The 20,275-nt window shown below is 44.5% G+C and overlaps 1 protein-coding gene across 1 annotated transcript in view; it reads left to right on the top strand.

Moving 5' to 3' along the window:
* The window catches only part of PAPPA (pappalysin 1), a 236,225-nt gene that overhangs the window by 121,552 nt on the left and 94,398 nt on the right, over positions 1-20,275 (top strand). The window contains exon 10 of the mRNA XM_083597139.1: positions 6,124-6,317. Coding sequence (XP_083453265.1) covers positions 6,124-6,317 — 194 coding nt within the window. The remainder of the gene's footprint in view (positions 1-6,123; positions 6,318-20,275) is intronic.

A 20,275-nucleotide genomic window follows, 5' to 3' on the forward strand; every position in this document is an offset into this window, starting at 1 on the left:
TTGCCTTGACTAACTTTCTCAGGAAGGAAGTCTGAGGGAGAAAGGCAAAAGATGGCAACAGGAGGTGATGTTCTATAATTTGTTGACAAATTAAAATGAACAAGTCACCAGGTCCAGATGGCAGCTGCCCAAGGGTTCCTAAATAACTCAAATTCTTAGGGACAAGTTCCAGAAGATCAGCAATTTAAGCTTCCATTCCTGAAAATGGGAAAGTGGCAAATTTGACACTCCATATATATATAGAGAGAGAGAGAGAGAGAGAGAGACAGTGGGGAATCCAGGAAATTACAACTCAGTTAATCTCTGTTCTAGGAACACTAGCGGATTTTTTTCCCTAAAGATAAAACTACCAAGCATATGGTAGGACAGCTAAGACACAGCTACTCGATGACTATATACTATCATAGAATCATAGAGCTGGAAGGGTAATCAAGTCCAATCCCCTGCAATGCAGGAATCTCAACTAAAGCAACCATGACAGATGGCACCCAACCTCTGCTTAAAAAAGAAGAGTCTACCACCTCTTGTGGGAATCTGTTCCTCTGTCAAACAGCTCTTACCATCAGAAAGTTCTGCCTGATGTTTAGTCGGTTTAGCTTGTTCCATCTTCAGTGTGACAGCCCTGTCTCCAGTACTAGAGACAGAATGCCTCTGGATAACAACTATTGCACTCATGTTCTGCTTGTAGGCTTCCCAGAGGCACCTGTTTGGCCACTGTGGGGACAGGATGGTGGACCAGATGGGCCTTTGGTTTTTAATCTTCTTATGAGCTAGCTGGGAGGTAGCCATTGTGGTACCCTCCAGATTCCATTGGGCTCTAACTCCCATCAGCCACAGCCAGCAGTGATTAACAGTGTAGTTAAAGAACATCTGGAATAACATGTTAGCACTAGGAACAGGGAGAAAGTTGGTTTAGTTTTCGTTTTAATGCAAAACACTCTAATTAGCCATTTCCAAATCAATATGTAAGCTAAAACAGAAGTTTCCTTTGTAATTTGTACATCTCCAAATGCTGCAATGCAGTTCTCCAAGCAAATAATGAATACAAAATTGTGTATATTATGGGAAAGTGTACATAAAAATGCACTCAATAGTGAAAATAACATTAAAAATGCTTAAAATTAGTGGCAATTCCCTGAAATAAATGTATACTTTAGGGGAAATTTCATACAAACAGGGGTAAGTAGAAATTCACGCTAAAACGCTGATTAATTTTTATAAGCACGATTTTTCTACATATAAAAAATGCAAACTTGTGGAGAAGTGTGGAGAATATGTGGAAATATGTGAAACTGGGGGGGGGTGGGGTGGGGGTGGGGCAAGCTCTGAGATTGATTGATTTTTCCTTTTACTAGCTAAGGCAATATTTTTCCTCCCCTAATATATATTTCAATTGATATATAACGAAACACTCTCTTGCCTTAGAAATCATTGAAGAGCAGAGTATTGTTGGTATGTCTAGAGCATGGTAGTCTTTTTTTCCTTGCGACCCCCGAAAGAAACTTTGCCACGGTCAGTGTAATATCATTTGACCTATCCTCCAGAAGGTATTTAATATGGGAGGCTTCAGATTTCCCTGGCAAATTTGCTAGTAAGGGTTTGATCAGTTGGTCCCTTGCTTGCTCATACTGCTCACAATGCAGTAGTAGGATATGGTTCATGCATTTGACATCCTGAGAACATAAACAAAGCCTTTTATGATAGGGGATGCCTCTTAGTCTACCATTTAAAACTTCCAATGGAAATACCTTTAATCTAGGTTTGGTAAATAAACACCGATAGGTTTCCTAAGACATGAGGCTAACTGAAAGTTGTGCCCGTATTGGATTCCAGCTGCAATTGGGCCACAGATTACATTGGATCTGGATTGCAGGTCGCTTTGTGAGATGTCCCAAAGCCTTTGCCTCAGGGATACAAGGGCAGTATCGTAGCCCAGTTGATACAAATAAGATTGGATTTGGGACACAATTTGGAAACTGTAGTAAAGACCGAAGAAACTTTGCCTGGAACCCAACTAACTTAGGAAATAAGCCATTGTACCAGACGTTTGAAGCGTAGAAAAGTTGGGAGACAGATTTTGCAATAAAAAAACACCTTATGGCTGATGGAACCTAATGTCCACCCCTTATAAATAAGAAAGAAGAAATGGAGTATAGCAAGTTTGCTTATCTCCGCCTTTTGGTATGCAGTCTGCCAGTGGCAATTCCAGTATTTTGAGTGGCCTTGGTTTCTAATCTTCTATAGGCAGCATGTTGCAAGCTTGTCCCTGTTTGTCTTTGATACATTGCAGGGAAGGTATGCTTGGACTGATTCAGATACAGTACAGTGGTACCTCGGTTTAAGAACAGTCCAGTTTAAGAACAATTCAGTTTACAAACTCCGCAAAACCGGAAATAGTGTCCCAGTTTGAGAACTTTACCTCGGTCTACGAACGGAATCCGAATGGTGGAAGGGCACTGGCGGTGGGAGGCCTCATTAGGGAAAGCGCACCTTGGTTTAAGAATGGTTTTGGTATAAGAACGGACTTCCGGAACGGATCAAGTTCATAAACTGAGGTACCAGTGTACTTCCACTTGACTTTCTCACTTGAGTTTCTGGGCGAATTATAACTTCTGCATTATCTAGTCTATGAATGAACTGATTTAGATGTGATCTAATTCATGTAATTGGCTGTTGTGTGAATTTGGGCTTTGTGTGTGTGTGTGTGTGTGTGTGTGTGTGTGTGTGTGTGTGTTAGAGGACAAATAGCAGCGGCTTGATCCAGATTAAGACCTTGGTGAGGGGACATAGATGGGTTTTTATAAAGTATTTGCTTCCTACCAGACTTTTGCCCCTGCCCCTGGCCTGTTATTTGCATAGAAATAAAAGGTCTCATTGACACCAATTGGAATTCCCAGCCCTGCTGTAAACAGCAAGTGCGTGGTTCAAGTCCACCCAGGGACAGCTGTGGGCAGGATTCCTGCATCACAGGGAGTTGGGTTCAAGGAATTCAGGTTGAGACCAAGCAGAAGGGGACAAAGGATGAATGCCTTTTACCCTTCCACACAAGATCCTGTTCCAGATCTCTTTCTCACACAAACCTTTAAAAAAAACACCTTGCTGATCAGGGGAGTAGAATCATATATAGTTTGGCCTCTTAGAACAACCACTTCTGGTGGTTCCAAGGGATGGATTTTGAATAATTTCATTGTGCATCCATGCAACGTGGCACAGGAAACCCCAAAATCCACATGGTTCAAGGAATTCAGTCTCCATTGCTGGTATATCCAGGGCCGGGCCAGCAATGAGACAGCTGGGAGGTGTGGCAGATCTGCCCTCTGAGGAACTAGCAAGATGAGCACCACAACTCCAGAGTTGCCCGCAACTGGGCTTAACTGTCAGGGGTCCTTTACCTTTACCTGGAGTCATCCTAGGAATCTTGGGACCATCTGCATACAAAGCAGATACTTTTCCACTGAGTATGTAAGGAAAGGGATTTACAAGGGGGAAGAAAATCAGGGGTGGTAAGTAAGGGACAGCTAGAGAACGACCTGCAGTGGAAGTTCTGCTCCTTTAAAGACACAGGAGGACACTCTTTGCCCTCCTCCCCAGCATTGGGTTATCCCCATAGAACAGGGGTGGGCAACCTAAGGCCTGGGGGCCAGATCCGGCCCAATCGCCTTCTCAATCTGGCCTGTGGACGGTCCGGGAATCAGCGTGTTTTTACATGAGTAGAATGTGTCCTTTTATTTAAAATGCATCTCTGGGTTATTTGTGGGGCCTGCCTGGTGTTTTTACAAGAGTAGAATGTGTGCTTTTATTTAAAATGCATCTGTGGGTTATTTGTGGGGCATAGGAATTTGTTCATATTTTTTTTTTTCAAAAGGTAGTCTGACCCTCCACATGGTCTGAGGGATGGTGGACCGACCCATGGCTGAAAAGGCTGCTGACCCCTGCCATAGAGAGTCACTCCATTCCCTTTGACTTTTGATCCCTCTAGTTCAGATTAGTGTCTCATTGACTGGCGCAAAAAGATCTTTCTTCAGTTGCAAGGGACACCCCCCCCTCCCTTCCCTTCTGCTACTGCCCATGCCAAATATGCCGTGAGTTGGTAAACAGAGGCCTCCAGTCTCTGGAGCTGTTCCTTTGGAAGTGCTTGTCCTTGCTAAACTCAGTGTTTCGCAAGTGTCATTTAAGAACAAAATAGTGAACAACACCAGGGGCCTGGAGCCTCTCTTGCACTGGCAGGAGGCCACTGAAATCAGCTGGGCTCTGCCAGCAGTTAATTTGCTTCATTGCTCTTTTTCTATTCCTGTGCAGAGGGTTGTTTGCTTGTTTTTTATTATGTTTATTTTTGTTTACTTATACAGTTTTACACTGGTTCTAGTCAGGTGTGTGTGTGTGTATGTGGGCGAGAAATAGGCACACGGATAGATGTAGGCAAACCACCAGATATAAAATATCCTGGGATTTCTTTTAGGGGTGGTGGTGGGAAGCTGCCTTATACGCCATCAACTCATTGGTCCATCTTGCTCAGAGTTGTCTGCATTGACTGACTCTCATTTTTCTGGCTGCAGTCCTGTCTAGAGAGGCCAAGGGTTGGACCTGGGACCTTCTGCATGCAAATCAAATGCTCTGCCGCCGAACTGCCACCCTTAATATATAACATAGCACATTTAAAACAGTAAACCACAAGAGGTAGTAGTAGTAGTAGTAGTAGTAGTAGTAGTAGTAGCAATTACCTTTGTTTAGATGTAAGCCATAACAAAGAAAACGACATTCAGAGCTGAGCCACAAACTGGGCCCTTGCCTTGCAAGCAAAGGTGTCCCGGATACAGTCTCTGGCATCTCCAACTGAAACAGCCCTTTAAAGGGCTGTTGAGCCATGGAAAGAGTCAGCCAGGATCTGGAGAGAGTGGTGGGATGAGGCAGACACCAAAGTGTGTGGAATTTGCAGGACTGCAGAGATCTTTGAGTCCCTTTCTCTACCTCAAGACACCCACCCACGTAGGAAGCAGAATAGGGAAGTTAGTCATGCCCATGAATTTCAATGTGTCTACTCTGAACAGGACTAACATTTGATTTTGTAAGGATTTTTTTTTAACAATAGGAGGATATGGAAAGCATTACATCTTTTTAAGCTGTAAGAAAGCCTTTTACAACAACAACAAAAAGTTGAAAATAAATAAAGGAATGAAGGATGGATGGGGAGATATGGAGGAAGGAAGAAGCGAGACTATGGCTCAATCATGATCTTTAATGATTGGTAGGATCATCTGAATTGGAATGTGGGACATTTTTCATCGTGAGGGCTGCACTCCCTCCTGGGCAATTTGTCAAGGGTCATGTGTTAGTGATGAGCAGGTTCTGCAGCTTCTACAAACACACCCACCCCACTCTATCCTTTGTCCAGACAAGCAAGAGGCATTGCCAGAGCTCAAGGACACATCACAGCCACTCAGAAACACACAGGGTGCAAAGTGAGGGTTGTGACTTGGGGAGAGAAGGTGTGGCTAGGATGTGGCTAGGAATGGATGTGGCCTGTGTGTAGTTCTGAGGGCCACATGTGGACACCAGGCCTGAGGTTCCCCGATCTAAATTGAACCACTCTCTAGGGGCACTCCTTGCAAGGAAACTGGAACAAACTTTGTGATCTTATCCTCAAATTACCTGATAACTCTGAATTGTACAAGAGGTAAGGGACCTCATGCAACTATTCCAACGGTAGTTCAGTGGTCTATTTTTAAGTGTAAATGCACTGAGAGTTGTTGGTAGATTTCTGAAAACATGCACATTTTACAAACGAGCTATGATACATATGTTAGCAATTCCCAGGCTCCCTCATTGTCCTCTGTCAGCTCAAGTGTTTGACAAGAAGTGAGTGTGTGTGAAGGGGTGGGTGAGGTAGTAGGTGGTACTATGAAAGCCAGACTTTGACGGAAGCAAGAGCACATCATTCCCATGCAATTTTTAAAAAAAAATTACATAATTTTTTCTAAAGGGCAAAAGCTCTGGTTTTCTGAGGGCATCATTCCCATTTGCTCATTAGGTCAAAGTACACAGTGCTTACTGGACTTGGTTATTGAGAAATGGCATTTCCATCCTTCTTGACTCCCCTTCCCCTCCTTCTCTCTCTTACTGCAGATGAACCAAGCAGGTGCTACTTCCATGATGGTGACGGCGTGTGCGAAGAGTTTGAGCAGATGACCAGCATCATAGACTGTGGAGTCTATACACCCAAAGGCTTTGTCGACCAGTGGGCGTCCAACGTGTCGGTCTCACATCATGATGAGCGATGCCCAGAATTGGTTGTGATAGGTCAGCCAGCAGCCAATCAAGTAAGGAAAGCAGATGGTCATTGGTTAAAGTGTTAAGCCGTGCATCCAAGCCAATGGGATGTTTTACTATTTCTTTGTGGGGGGAGGGTTAAGTTGCATTTCAGTAGCACAGCTCATGCTTTGCACACAAATAACTCCAGGATGAATCCCCGCCATCTCCACATAAAGGATTTTATTTATTTATTGCATTTATCCATTTTTTTCCTGCCGAAAGCTCAGTGGTGTACATGATTTCTGTGAGGTAGGTTAGGTTAAGAGGCAGTGACTGGTCCAGGCTCACCCAGTGATCCATTACAGTACGCTGGAAGCAGGGCTGAGAAAATATTACCTGAGACCAGTGGAGGCTGGTGCACATTGGGACTGGTGGGGTAAAAGATGATTGAGCGTCTGGTCACTGAACAACTCCAACACATCTGGATGGTGCAGACCATTTGAATCCCTTCCACTCAGGATTCCGGACCCAACATGGGACTGAAACTGCCTTGGTCACACTGGTCGATTATCTCCGGCAGGCTAGAGACAGAGGTGAAAACTCTTTCCTGATTCTGCTGGATCTCTCAGCTGCTTTTGATACCATTGACCATGGTATCCTTCTGGACTGTCTAGAGGAGTTGGGAGCTGAGGACACTGTTATACAGTGGTTCCAATCCTTCCTCCTGGGCTGTGTCCAAAAAGTGGTATTCGGATCCCTGGGTGTTCACTTGTGGGATGTCTCAGGGCATGGTCCTCTCCCCCAGGCTTTTCAACATCTACAGGAAGGTGCTTGGGGAGATCATCAGGGAATTTGGGCTGGGTGTTCACCAGTATGTGAATGACACCCAGCTATATCCACCTGGGTATCATTTGCATACCCATGCAAATGATACTCAGCTTTAAATCAGAACCAGTGAAGGCAGTGAATGTCATGTGTGGGTGTTTGGAGGCGTTTGGAGGATGGATTGAGGTAGAATCCTGACAAGACAGAAGTACTGTTTTGGGGGACAGAGCAGCTCTCTGGTTCTCAGCAGAACATCTTTCTATCAGCTCACCACCTGGTCCTTTGAAACAGACATTGCCAAGGATCGAACCCAGTGCTTTCCCCACCAGGGGTATTCAAGAGTACACAGTACTGGCACCTCGTTTTGTTGTTGTTAAGAAGTGTGACTGTAACAATTTCATGATAAGTACTGACACCTATTTTTCTTGGGCGGAAGCACTGATCGAACCTATGATATTCTACCTGCAAAGCATGTGTTTTACCACTCAGCTATGGTTTCTCTTATGTTTATAAGATCATGCAGCTGCCTTGATTGCAAAATAGCCTTTCTTCTCCCAACTGACCTCCAGGGCCCCACTGGTTATTACTTTGCAAACCACAAGAGTATCTTTCCCCACCCCCATAACCACTGGAATCATTCCCTCCATAAATACATAAGCAAAGCATTGTGTGGGTTGGTGGTGGTGGGGTTCTAGTGGAAACTTATATCAACATTATGCTGCCTTCTTCTCCTGAATCAGAGTATTGGTCCAGGTAGATCTGGGGTAAGAAAACAGGCCTTCCAAATTCCCTCCAGTCACTGATCTTATCCAATGTCCTATACAGTGGTACCTCTAGATACGAATGGGATCCGTTCCGGAGCCCCGTTCGCATCTAGAGGTAAACGTAACTAGCGACAGCACGTCTGTGCATGCGCGCGTCACTTTTTGCCGCTTCTGCGCATGACGTCATTTTGAGCGTCTGCGCATGTGCAAGCGGCGAAACCCGGAAGTAACGCGCTCCGTTACTTCTGGGTTGCCGAGGAGTGCAACTCAAACGTGCTCAACTCGAAGCGTATTTAACCCGAGGTATGACTGTATATTGCAACAGTTTACTAGATGCCCCTGCTGGATGGTCCAACAGGAAATGAAAGCAATGGTCCTTCTTCAATTATTTGTCACTCAACTACTAAGACAACATTTTTGAAAACTTATATTCAGAGGTGCATTGCCTCTAAACATGGCACCTTCCTTTCCCCACATCTTATCATCATTACTATTAAAGTTTATTTTTATCCTGCTTTCCAGCTCAAGGGCATCCAAAGTAGTGCACGACATATATCAAAATACAATAAAAACTATGAAACAGTACTGAGTCAAAATAAAGGGAGCCAAACCCACAGAGCCAGGGGACAAAAATAACAGCTTCAGTTGTCATAAAATTGTGATAGGAAAGTTGATTGTTTGTAGCAGAGGTGGGGAACTTCAGACCCAGGGGAAGAATGTGGCCCATGAGGCCTCTCTGCCTGGTCCTCAGAGCTCTTGCTGGCCCTGTTCTGTACTCTGAATGTGTTTGCCTGGCTGGAATGTATCCTTGGACTCTGCTAATGCCTCTTGTTTGCTGAATGGGGGATTAGAGAGGGGATCTGTGCAAGCTAGCGTACTGTACAAAGGTAACCATTACATTTGCCACTCCACCAATTTTCACCTCTGCCTGCCCATCCTTGGCATGTGACTTCCAGAAGGAAATGTGGTCCTTAGACTGAAGAAATGCCCCATCCTTGCTGGACATCAAAAACAAGACAGGGAGAGGGTCAAACCATGCCTCCCAAGGGAGGGAATTTAGCTTTGTTATCTCTTAATTTATCTCCCGAAGCAATCTAAATCTAGATTATTTCAGTGTATGTGGAATGTGTGTGTATGTGTGTCTGTTGGGTCTCAGAAGTTTTTGATATGGGCTGGCTTGATTCTCACATTCCATACTATAACATGCAAATCAGAACATAGTTATCATTCAGTTTTGTTTTTTGTTTTTTTGCTGTTTGTTTGTTCTCTTGGCAAACAAGGTGGGGTATACAGTCCAATGATGAGCAAGCTCAATGGGTAATAGTGGCCTAGTCATCCACTCTCTTAGTTGCCTCACAGGATTGTTGTAAGGATGACAGCCTCCTTCCCAGTGGCGTAGCGTGGGTTGTCAGCACCCAGGGCAAGGAAAGTAATTTGCGCCCACTAACCCGTGGATTTTAGCACTCGAGCCAGGTAGGGGCAGAGAGCTGCGAGTGCGAGTGCGCCCCCCCAGATGTTGCGCCTGGTGCGGCCGGCCCCCCCTGCACCCCCCACGCTACGCCACTGCTCCTTCCCCAAGTTCCATGGAGGAAGGGCAGAATGAAAACACAACACAACTGACAAAATCAATGAAGATAGTAATGGCAAAAAATTTCAAGTCATCAGGCTTCATAGTTGTTTTTTTTCACAAAAGGAATGAGCTCTTTACCATAAAAATCATATTTTTGACAGTCTGATTATCATTAATATATGTATTTTAAGGAATAGTTTCCAACAACATTTGTTGAATTTAAGAATGGGACAGGGAGTCCCTTAAGACCTGGGAGTCAAGTGCAGCCATCCAAACCTCTCTATCTGGCCCTTGAGATTATCCTTTGCACACCCTTTACCAGCCCTGATCTATGCCTGGCTGGATTGCACCCTTGAACTGTGAAGATGCTTGCCTGGATAGAGATACAAACTTGTAAAGAAAAAGAAAAAAGCCAATTCTAATTCTTCCATGACTGTTGGGGAACAGGTTGTCTCCAATGTTAGTGCTGCTCAGTAGAACTAATGAGATTGGTGAACGTGACCAACATAATTGCAATGGGTCTCTTTTATAATAGAACTGATTTGGATACAACCCATCTGTTCCTACACCCACTTTATTTATATATTTATTTGCCCCTGGCTCCTATCCACCACTGGACTGTGGCCCTCAGGCTAAAAAATGTCCCCCAACCCTGTTTAAAGAGGACTTTGGCATCCTAGTAAACTGTGCTTCGGATGTCGGCCTTGGTGTCGCTAAATAAAGATAATAGGGCTTTCTTCGGGGGTGAGGGGAGACGGACAAGATAAAAATGTATTTGCACTTAGTGCCAGGGAAATGCTGCATCAAATGAGGAGGAAACGACTTCTAACAATGATAGTTAAATTCAGCTTGTGCCCTGCAAGGAAAGATACATATTTTTGGCTGCTACTGGAACTCTCTCCCCTTCTCCATATTCACCCGATCCATCTGACTCAAGCCTTCGACGGGCCAATGGAACGCCACTTAGCCAAGATTCCATCCTCTGTGTGCCTTGGCTTGCTCTGCATTGCAGCTCTGGACTCTTAAAAAAGCAGAGTGGCGGGGCAGCTGGGGGAGAGAAAAGAAATGAAAGCAAGCCAGTTACGAGGTACTAACTCATAAACTATTATGAGGAAACCTATTACAAAGTTCCAGCTGTCTAGCTAACCCAGGCTCCTTCAGGGTAAATGTTGAGCCTGGGCAGAGAACTACAGTGTCCCTAGATAAGGACTATCACCTGTGGGCAGCCTCTCTCTCTCTCATACTTATCCTCCAAGGAGCTCATGGTGGTTTCCATGGTTATGTGTAAAAGGCCATAGCTCAGTGGTAGAACATCTGCTTTGCATGCAGAAGGTCCCAGGTTCAATCTCTGACATCTCCAGGGAGGGCTCGGAAACACTTCCTCCTAGCTCAGTTGGTACAGCATGAGACTATTAATCCCAGGCTTGTGTGTTCGAGCCCCACATTGGGTTAAAAATTCCTGCATTGCAGGGTGTTACACTAGATGACCCCCATGGCCCTTCCAACTCTACAGTTCTATGATTCTGAAACCCTGGAGAGCTGCTGCCAGTCAATACTGAGCTAGCAGGATCAGTGGTCTGAACTAGGATAACAGTACGTTCCTTTCTACCCTCTCAACAGTCCTGTGAAGTAGGTTTTAGGGAGAGACAGTGTGACCAGGGGCAGAGGAAGGGGGTGCGGTGGGGGTTACCCTGCGTGTCACCACTGGGGGGGGTGACAAAATGCCGGGCGGCACTCACCGTGGGGCCTGCAGCATGCCTGAGCCACACATCTCTCCTGGGAGTGACGCGGTGGCTTGGGTGCCCGCAGGCTCCGAGCTGCCCCAGATGGTCCGCCCGCTGCCTCCCCCTCAGCTGTAGGGTGGCTGAGTGGGAGGAGGCATGCAGACTCCTTGGAGGCCCCATGGAGCATGCTGCCCCAGCTGGCCTCGCCCCCGTGGGCGGCTGGCCCCACCCCAGGGCATGCATGCTGCTCCAGGCGCCTGATCGGCTTGCTCTGCCGCTGACTGGCCTGTGTGACTGGCCTGCGTCTAACCCAGCAGTATTCATGGCCAAGCGAGGATTTGCACCCTGGTCTCCTAGCACAACACACTCTGCTGTGTTACTTGTTATGCATTCCTTTAAAGCACTGGATGTTTTTGCCCTAGTTTCATAGACCATACTTTGTGAAGCAAGAGATTATTCTTGCTGCAGTGCATTCCTCCTTTGCAAAATGATAATAATAATAATTGTAATTGCTGTAACCAAATAACAGGTTCAATGTTGCAAATGTAAGAATAATGCATGAACTGTGGAGCACAGAACCTGTCATGCCACACACTATGAAGCTGGTGGACAGCAGGTTAAGAACACAAGATTACTCAGCACATAGCCCACTGAAGTATGAGTGGATCCAGAAGAGGCCACTTTTCCCCTCAAACCTGCATCTGGCCCTTGAAAGGCCTCTTTATACCATGTCCAGGCATTGGTGGCCACCTAGGTTAGTATGTATGGCTGATGAACTTCAGACAGCTTGGTGGATCACATGTTGCTCAAGGCTTCTCTAACATTAAACCAGTTTATTCAAGAAAATACTATTTAAAGCTCTAGAAGCTGTGCTATAAATAACTAAGGAATTTACATGTGTTTTTGGTGCGTGTTTAAAATAAAATGTCAACAACAGCAGCAGTGGCAAAATTAAAGCTAGAGAGAAGGTGTGAAGCTATAGGGAGATCCAGGGAGAGATTATTTCTGCAGCGTAAGAGGGAATGCCCTTGGCTCCTGCAAGGGAAGTTGTAACGAGAGGTTCCTCAGGCATGCCAAAGTGGAGACATCCCAGTTCTCAGCAAGGTCACTCCAAAGGAAGCAAATGGCTTCTCAATCATAGCAGGCAAATTTTCTTCTCTTCCTCTCCCTGGTTTGAAAACATTGTATTCATTGGCAGTGCCAATCCTTTAGGGGATTCTCTTCTAGAGGCCTATTTTACTCATTGAAATGAAACTGTGGCACAGAAATGGGGATTCTCCGCTAACATAAAAAGCATTTCCAGATAGTGGAAGCACCACTGAATATTGGGGTTGAAATAAGTTTAGGCCACTTTTTTTTTTTTAAGGAAGTGCATCACAAAAGGAGAGGGTGCCAATTTGCATAAAATTTGCACATGCTAATTTACATGTATCTGTGCAGATTTGAAAATAATTATGATAGTTAAAAGAGAAATACAAAATAGGTTTTTTTACATAAATTTGCATATGCTGATTTATATGATTCATAGAATGCAAATGTATACAATTACTATAATTTAAAGCTAAATATAGCGTATCTCTCCCTAGTGGGGCAGGCTGTGAACAGTGACTTGACCTGTTGTCCTGGTATTAAACAATGACAGACACCTTCAAGGCCCCTGGTCTCCTTTTCCAATGGTTTTAAAGCTTTTTTTAAAAAACAAAACCATCTGTCTTTGTTTAGTCTAAGGGCTGCTGATGTGACCCCTGATTGGTAGTGTGTTCCAACCCACCAGTTGAGGACAAGTGGGCTAGAAGACTCCTTCAAATCACGGGAGTGTCTAGCATAAGTTGAGCTGGTTGCTCCTCTAGGTTAGAATCAGAGGCTGCATGGCTACCAAGAGAAAGCTGAAAGTCCAGCGTAGCCACCATGGCTACTTGATAGTGCAGTATTGTTTACACTGACTTGCTGTGGGTCTCTGGGATTTCATGCTGGTGACATTCCCAAGCCTAACTGGAGATGCCAGGGTAGGAACTGAACCTTGGACCTTCTGCATGCAAAGCACATGCTCTATCACTGAGCTTTGGTCTTCCACCCAGTTAGGAACCCTGTACAGTTTGCACCACAACAATCAAGTTGCCGGGGGGGGGGCATTCACAGTGCTGCTCCCCACCTCCACATGTTTCCTCTTCCTTCTCCTCCTCCATGTTGCCCCTTGTAGAACTCAGTAAGGAGGAAGGAGGAAACAAAACCAGCATTAGTTAGCTCTGTCTCTCGGTGACTCTGGCACCACCCACTATTGGGCTCCTTGCCTTCTGCCCTACCAGCCCCAAAGGGCACCAGCCACCACAGCAATCAAAGGAACTCCCAGCCACACCCACCCTAGAGAGACACCTTCTTCTTTATCTCTTGAATGAATCTCCTCTTTTACTCTCACTTAAGAGTGCATGCAGATAAGTAAGGGGAAGAATGAAGTGAGGGTTAGCACACTCTGTTCCCTCTCTGTGTGTTTGGGTGCACAATTCAGAAAAATAGATAAAAGAAACAGCACAGCAGCCATCCAGGTTTGAAACCATGCTTGCCTTGACCTTTTTTTCTGAGATGCAAATCAAGTTTGTTTGTTTGTTTTAGGTTTTTTTTAAAGAAACAAATGAACTTTGAGGTGTTACAAAATCATTTCAATCTTACTGGTTTCCAAAGGCTCCCCCCCCCAACATTGTTGAGAACATTGTAATAGGGCCAGCCTAAGACAGGATGATACATTTAAGTACCTGAGACAAAAGCACCAAATCATGGTTCAAATAATGGGAGTGGGGCAGGGTGTTCTGTTATCTCTCCAGTCAAAACACATAGACATCACCTGAGCTACTGGTATTCAAAAGCATTACTGCCTCTGATCATGGAGACAGAACACAGCCATTTAGTGTATTTTTGGTCTTTGTTGGAAGCCATCCAGAGTGGCTGGGGAAACCCAGCCAGATGGGCAGGGTACAAATAATATATTATTATTATTATTATTATTATTATTATTATTATTATTATTATTATTATTATTATTATCACAGCTGGTAGCCATTGATAGTCGTCTCCTCCTCCTCGAATCTGTCTATTCCTCTTAAAGCCATCCAAGTTGGTGGCCACCTCTGCGTCCTGTGGGAATGAGTTCCATAGTTCAACTGGGCACTGTATAGATAAATACTTTCTTTTATCTGTCCTGGATTTTCCAACATTCAGCTTCATTGGACGTCCATGAGATCTCATGTGAGGAGAAATAGGTATCTGGTTAGTCACTGTGAGAATGCTGGACTAGATGGAGCCTTTTATCTGTTCCAGTGGTTTGCTGTTTTGAATGGCTGAAAATGGCTGTTGGGGTGGGTTATGCTTGTGGGCCAGATCTGTGTCCCCCCCACCCTGCTGACCATATCTGCACCAGACTGCAGAAGGAAGGAATTCTATTGATTAAATGCATAAAATAATAATCCCTGCACACAGAAAATCTTAGACTCAAAACCTTTTCCCTTGCATTCTATGTGTAGGGATAGGTAGATAGATGATTGATGATAGATAGATGATAGATAGATGATAGATAGATAGATAGATAGATGATAGATAGATAGATAGATAGATGATATAGATGATAGATGATAGATGATAGAAGATAGAGAGATAGATGATAGATGATAGATGATAGATAGATAGATAGATAGATAGATAGATGATAGATAGATAGATGATAGATAGATAGAGATAGATTAGATAGATGATAGATAGATAGATGATAGATAGATAGATAGATTAGATAGATAGATAGATGATAGATAGATAGATAGATGATAGATAGATAGATGATAGATAGATGATAGAGATAGAGATAGAGATAGAGATAGAGAGATAGAGAGATGATAGATAGATAGATAGATAGATAGATAGATAGATAGACAGACAGACAGACAGACAGACAGATAGATGATGGTATGGCAGAACATTATATCAAGTGATAAGTCCCTGCACTGAGAACTCAGCCTTGCTTTCATGCTTGGAGCTGCCCCTGGATCTCAAGGAATGGAAATCTCATGAGCCATACTGATACTATTCCATGACCAGCCAGAATCTGGGGCCTCTTCAGAGCAAGACACATAATAACTACCCTAAGAACTGTACTGGCATGACCTTCCTACCTGTTCCCATTCTCACCTACAAATAAGGGCCTTGTATGTGTGTTTGTGTCATGGCTGAGATTGGCTGCAAACTGAGAGTCTCCCTGGGCTGGGCAGCTTGCCATTTTCCTTCCTTGCCCCCCTACTGCATTCCCTGCAGTAGTGGTGAGAGAAGACAAACCATCCTGTTCCAAGGAGTACATGTGTGATGTGGTGGGTAGAAAGAAATTTTAAGGGGTGCTAACCTGGAAGGAAGGAGGAAATGAGAAGGGGTCACTGTCTTTCTCCACACAAAAGAACACTTGAATAATAGCCTTATATAGTGTGGCTGTGTTGTTCCTGTGTGACAAGACAGACTGGTTTATAGTGACTAATCTAGTTTTCTTCAGAGAGTATGGGTTGCAGGAGGAAGGAGAGAGATGAATTCTTGGAGTGGATGGGAGGATATCTCAGATGAGGGACAGGGCAAGGAGAGAAACAATTGGTTCAGTTTGCATTTTAATGCAAAACTCCTTACTTCACCATTTCCAGAACAATATGCACAGGAAAACACAGCCACCCTCTTAAATGTCACACTTCTCTGAATTTTGAAGTGCAGTTTTCTGATAAATAACATTTCTAGGAATCCACATATGAAAGTATGCATTTCAGTGCATATATGCGTGAAAATAGCACAGAAAGTATGATGTATTAATGAAAGCAGTGTATAAAAATACATGAGGGAAAATAATTTGCAAAAATGTGTTTATTTGAGGAAAATGCATACAAAAGTGTATATATTAGGAAAAATTCATACTCAGATTTAGACCCATTTCCATGAGGACCTTTTATTTAAAAAGAATTGCAAACTGATGCCGAAATGTGAAGTATGGAACAGGAGATGGGGAATTATGAGTTAGTGATAGGAACCAAAGTTGACAGATGCTTTCTTCCCTACTGTAGCAGATCCCACCCTTGCCACCAATTAATATGTAGCAGACTCACCCACTAACTGCCCCCAGTTAAATATGGCGCTTTTCCAGGTAGAAGCTAACTTATTATTTAAACTTTATATAAGGATGTCACAGGCTTAAGCACAGTAGTATATTCACAGCTTTTCTTAAGCTTCCGTTGCTAAAGATCTGTTGCTACACTTCAGGTAGATGTTCAGGTTTCTAGAATGGGTGGTAAAATGCTTAACTCAGCTTCTGCTACTTCAGTCTCGTTCCCTTACTTAGTTATGGCAGGTGTTACAGTTAAATACTTTTGACGCAGCACAACTTCCTTTACAGCTTAATACTTTGGTTCAGAAGTGAGGGGCACTTTTCGTCAGTTACCCACTCTCTTAGCAATCTCACACCTGAGGTATTCCATCTCTCCCCCCCCCCCCCCGGCTAGAATGAGACCCAGGGAGTCTGAATTCCCACAGCTTCTCCCTCTCCTGGCTCAGACTCAGCTCTCCATGTACCTCCTGTCTGTATACTTTCCCCAGATACTCAACCTGCTCTTCCCATCTAAGCTGTGAGGTTCCTTCCTCTAGCTCAGGCATAGGCAAACTCAGCCCTCCGGATGTTTTGGGACTACAACTCCCATCATCCCTAGCTAACAGGACCAGTAGGGATGGGAACTGTAGTCCCAAAATATCTGGAGAGCCGAGTTTGCCTATGCCTGCTCTAGCTATATTCTCCTCAGAGCAAATGTTCAACTCAAATCGGAACCAATTCTTCCTCAGGCAAATCCTATCCTAATCCCTATCTCTGTCCCCGTCTCTCAAACTACAGTAAACCCTGTTGCAAATCAAGCCCTATCTCTCAACTCAGCTCAGCTCAAACCCTGTCTAACTCTCTCAAAAACCGCTCCTTTTATTCTCCATCCCAAAGTGCTGCTCCTCCCCCTTTTTTGCTAGCCGACTTTTGTACCAATTGGAAAGAGGCTGCAGCCCTCTGGTGGAATTCTGAGGGACTGCACCACCAGACCCCAGCTTTTGGGCTGCAGGTCAGTGGCAGAGCATCTGCCTTGCACACAGAAGTTCACCAGTTCAGTCCCCAGCATATCCAGGGCACGCAGGGGAGAGACCTCTGCCTGAATCCCCAGAGAGCTGCTACCAGTTAGGGTAGACCACGTTGAGCTAGAGGGAGCTACGTAGATGGTCTGAGGGTATAAGGCACCTTCCTATGTTGGGCAGGGTCAGTAAAACCAAACAGCCACTCAGTTCTGTGCGAGGAGCAGCCAATCTTTTTTGATGTCAAGGCTGGCATTCCCTCATGGTAAACTGGTCAGGGGCTGTATATTAGTGGTGGGTGGAGCCAAAGGTGAAAGTGAGTGTGGGCACCTCTGTCTGCCCCCTGCTGTTCCCCAGCAGTTATTCATTTTTAAGGGAAGGAAAGAAATTCAACTGGTGTTGCTCCTGGTGGTGTATTATACTTTATTAAACTTGCTAGTCACTTGTTACATTAAAAGATCTCCCACATATTTGAAAACACAAAGATGAGTAAAAAATACATTCTAAACACATTTACAGAGAAAACACATGCAATTACAGTGGTACCTCAGGTTAAGTACTTAATTCGTTCCAGAGGTCCATTCTTAACCTGAAACTGTTCTTAACCTGAAGCACCACTTTAGCTAATAGGGCCTCCTGCTGCTGCCGCACCACTGAAGCATGATTTCTGTTCTCATCCTGAAGCAAAGTTCTTAACCCGAGGTACTTTTCTGGGTTAGTGGAGTCTGTAACCTGAAGCGTATGTAACCTGAAGCGTATGTAACCCAAGGTACCACTGTAATGAAAAATATATGCAAAGCATCCCATAATAGCAACATAAAGCTTCAGGATAATGAGAATATTCACCCACTCATTCTCTTTCTCACCCAGGCATATACACACTGTTCATTAATCTGTCACCCAGTCACATATGCAAACACATAAACAGAGTCTCCCCCACCTCCACCATCAGCTTCTCTCTGTTCCTCATTTGGGAGCCCCAGACTCTACTCTCTCCCATCTGTTTCAAAAAGGAAGACAGACATTTCCCAGGGATTAATCTTAAAATGGCCAAAGTGAATGCCTGTTTGGAATGAGGGCAGTGCTGATCATGGGAGCATTGCCTTCCCTCTCATTTGGCTTCATTTCCCCTCTGTGGTGTCGTCATTTGTTTGATAGCTGCACTGTGTTGCCATGTCCTCAGCACATGGCACCCATATGATTTTTCCTGGGAATTCTCTGTTTGCATACCTCTTCCAGGTTAGGGGGAACCACCTTGGCATCGAGGGCCATACCCAAGGCCCCTCAAACTCTTGCGGTCAGCACTAACCCTCTAATCTACCTGCTAATGCTGAAAAATGTAGGGATAACTCCCCTGATGCTAGCTAGTTTCTTCCACCTCCATTCTGGATGAAACAATTGCTCAAAAAGTTGCCCAAGAAGGTGCCTCTGATGTTTGTGCATTGAAGAACTGTGGCTTCCCCCCCCTCCACTCACCTCTTACTAAAACATAAACAAACAAGCTCCAAGACATGCCACTGTGTAGCTTCACCAGAGTTTGCACAATTCATCTTGCAACAAAGCCTTAAGCAACAACAACAAAGATCCCTTCCTTCTTGCCTGCATGCCACCAGCCAATCAAGCTAGGATAAAAAATATGCTAGCAGGCTCTACTTGATTGACTTCAAACCACAATAATGAGAGGAAGATGGCAACAATGAGGGAGTGTAGCCATGGTGGTTCCAGAACAGGGCCAGCCATAGCCTTCTCTGTATAATTTGGTTTCGTGTTCTGTACAAGAAAACATGTCAAATATGAGAACAGCACTCCAAGATTGTAATGTTATTGCAAAGCCACAAATACACAGACATGCAAGTCTGTATTCTCTGGCATAATGGAATGTCATCCCCAAAGCCACATGTTCATTTTCTTCAAGCCTGGAAGTTCAGCTTCTCAAGTCAGCAGTGGAGGGCACTTAAAAAAACCCCAGCAACGCACAACTCAGTAATGAAGCCTCCTTTGTTTTATTGTCCACACTGCTGTAAGAAATATTTTCATACTTGACCATCTTGGCAATGAAGATTGCAGAAATATATTTTATGATCTACTCGCCTGCCCTGTTCATTGTCATTGACAAATTCAGGGTGCATCTTTAAGGACAGCATAAGAACCTGAGAAGAGTATTCAGAAGTATTCTGAAACATGGCTATCTCCAGCTGCAAAGGCAGAGCATAGCCAACATGGCTAGCAGCCATAAATAGCTCTCTCCTTCTCCATGAATTTGTCTAATACTCCTTTAAAGCCATCTAGGTTGGTGGCCATCACTTCTTCCTGTGAGAGCAAGGTTCATAGTTTAACCAAACCCTGCATTAAGAAGTACTTTATTTTATCTGTCCTGAACCTCCCAGTATTCAGCTCCACTGGAAGCTTCAGTCATTCCTTCTTCCTAAAATCTCTCCTCTCTGGCTTTCAAGGCCAAGAGGCATTGTCCAAGTTCAAGTACATATTCCAGCCAGGCAAAAGCTATCATGAGCCACATAGAGATGGGGTTAGTCAGGCAAGAGGAGGAGTAGGAGGTGCTAAAGTCTGATAATCCCAAGGAAGGTCCTAGTGAGTTGGGACAGGCTTCAGACCCAAGGGGACTCAGAACTGTTAGAGAGAGCAGCTGTGGGTCCTAAGAATTCAGATTTGGATCCTGGGGAAGGACCAAACAGGATGTGGGGGAAGAGTCCAGCTCTTGCATCATTAGACACTTCCAGTCAGGCTCCACTCATGCTGCAACTGCCTCTTCTGCTTCCTTCTGCCTATGAGTGGTCATCCTTAAGTTTGGTTTTGGGCCAGCACAAGTGCAAACAGACCCATGCAAGCCAAACCCACTTGGAGGAGTACCCATTTGCTTGCCCATCCTAAAGATGCCTCTCGCTTGCCACACTAGAGCTCTGACCAGCCCACTCTTTAAAAGTAAGGTGCAGGGGCATGTCACTCATTGGATCAAGATATTAGCTTTCCTAGCAATGCAATCCACCTGACATGCCTTTTAACCCTTG

This window comes from Podarcis filfolensis (assembly GCF_964270895.1).
Source record: "Podarcis filfolensis genome assembly, chromosome: Z".
NCBI classification, from domain to species: domain Eukaryota; kingdom Metazoa; phylum Chordata; class Lepidosauria; order Squamata; family Lacertidae; genus Podarcis; species Podarcis filfolensis.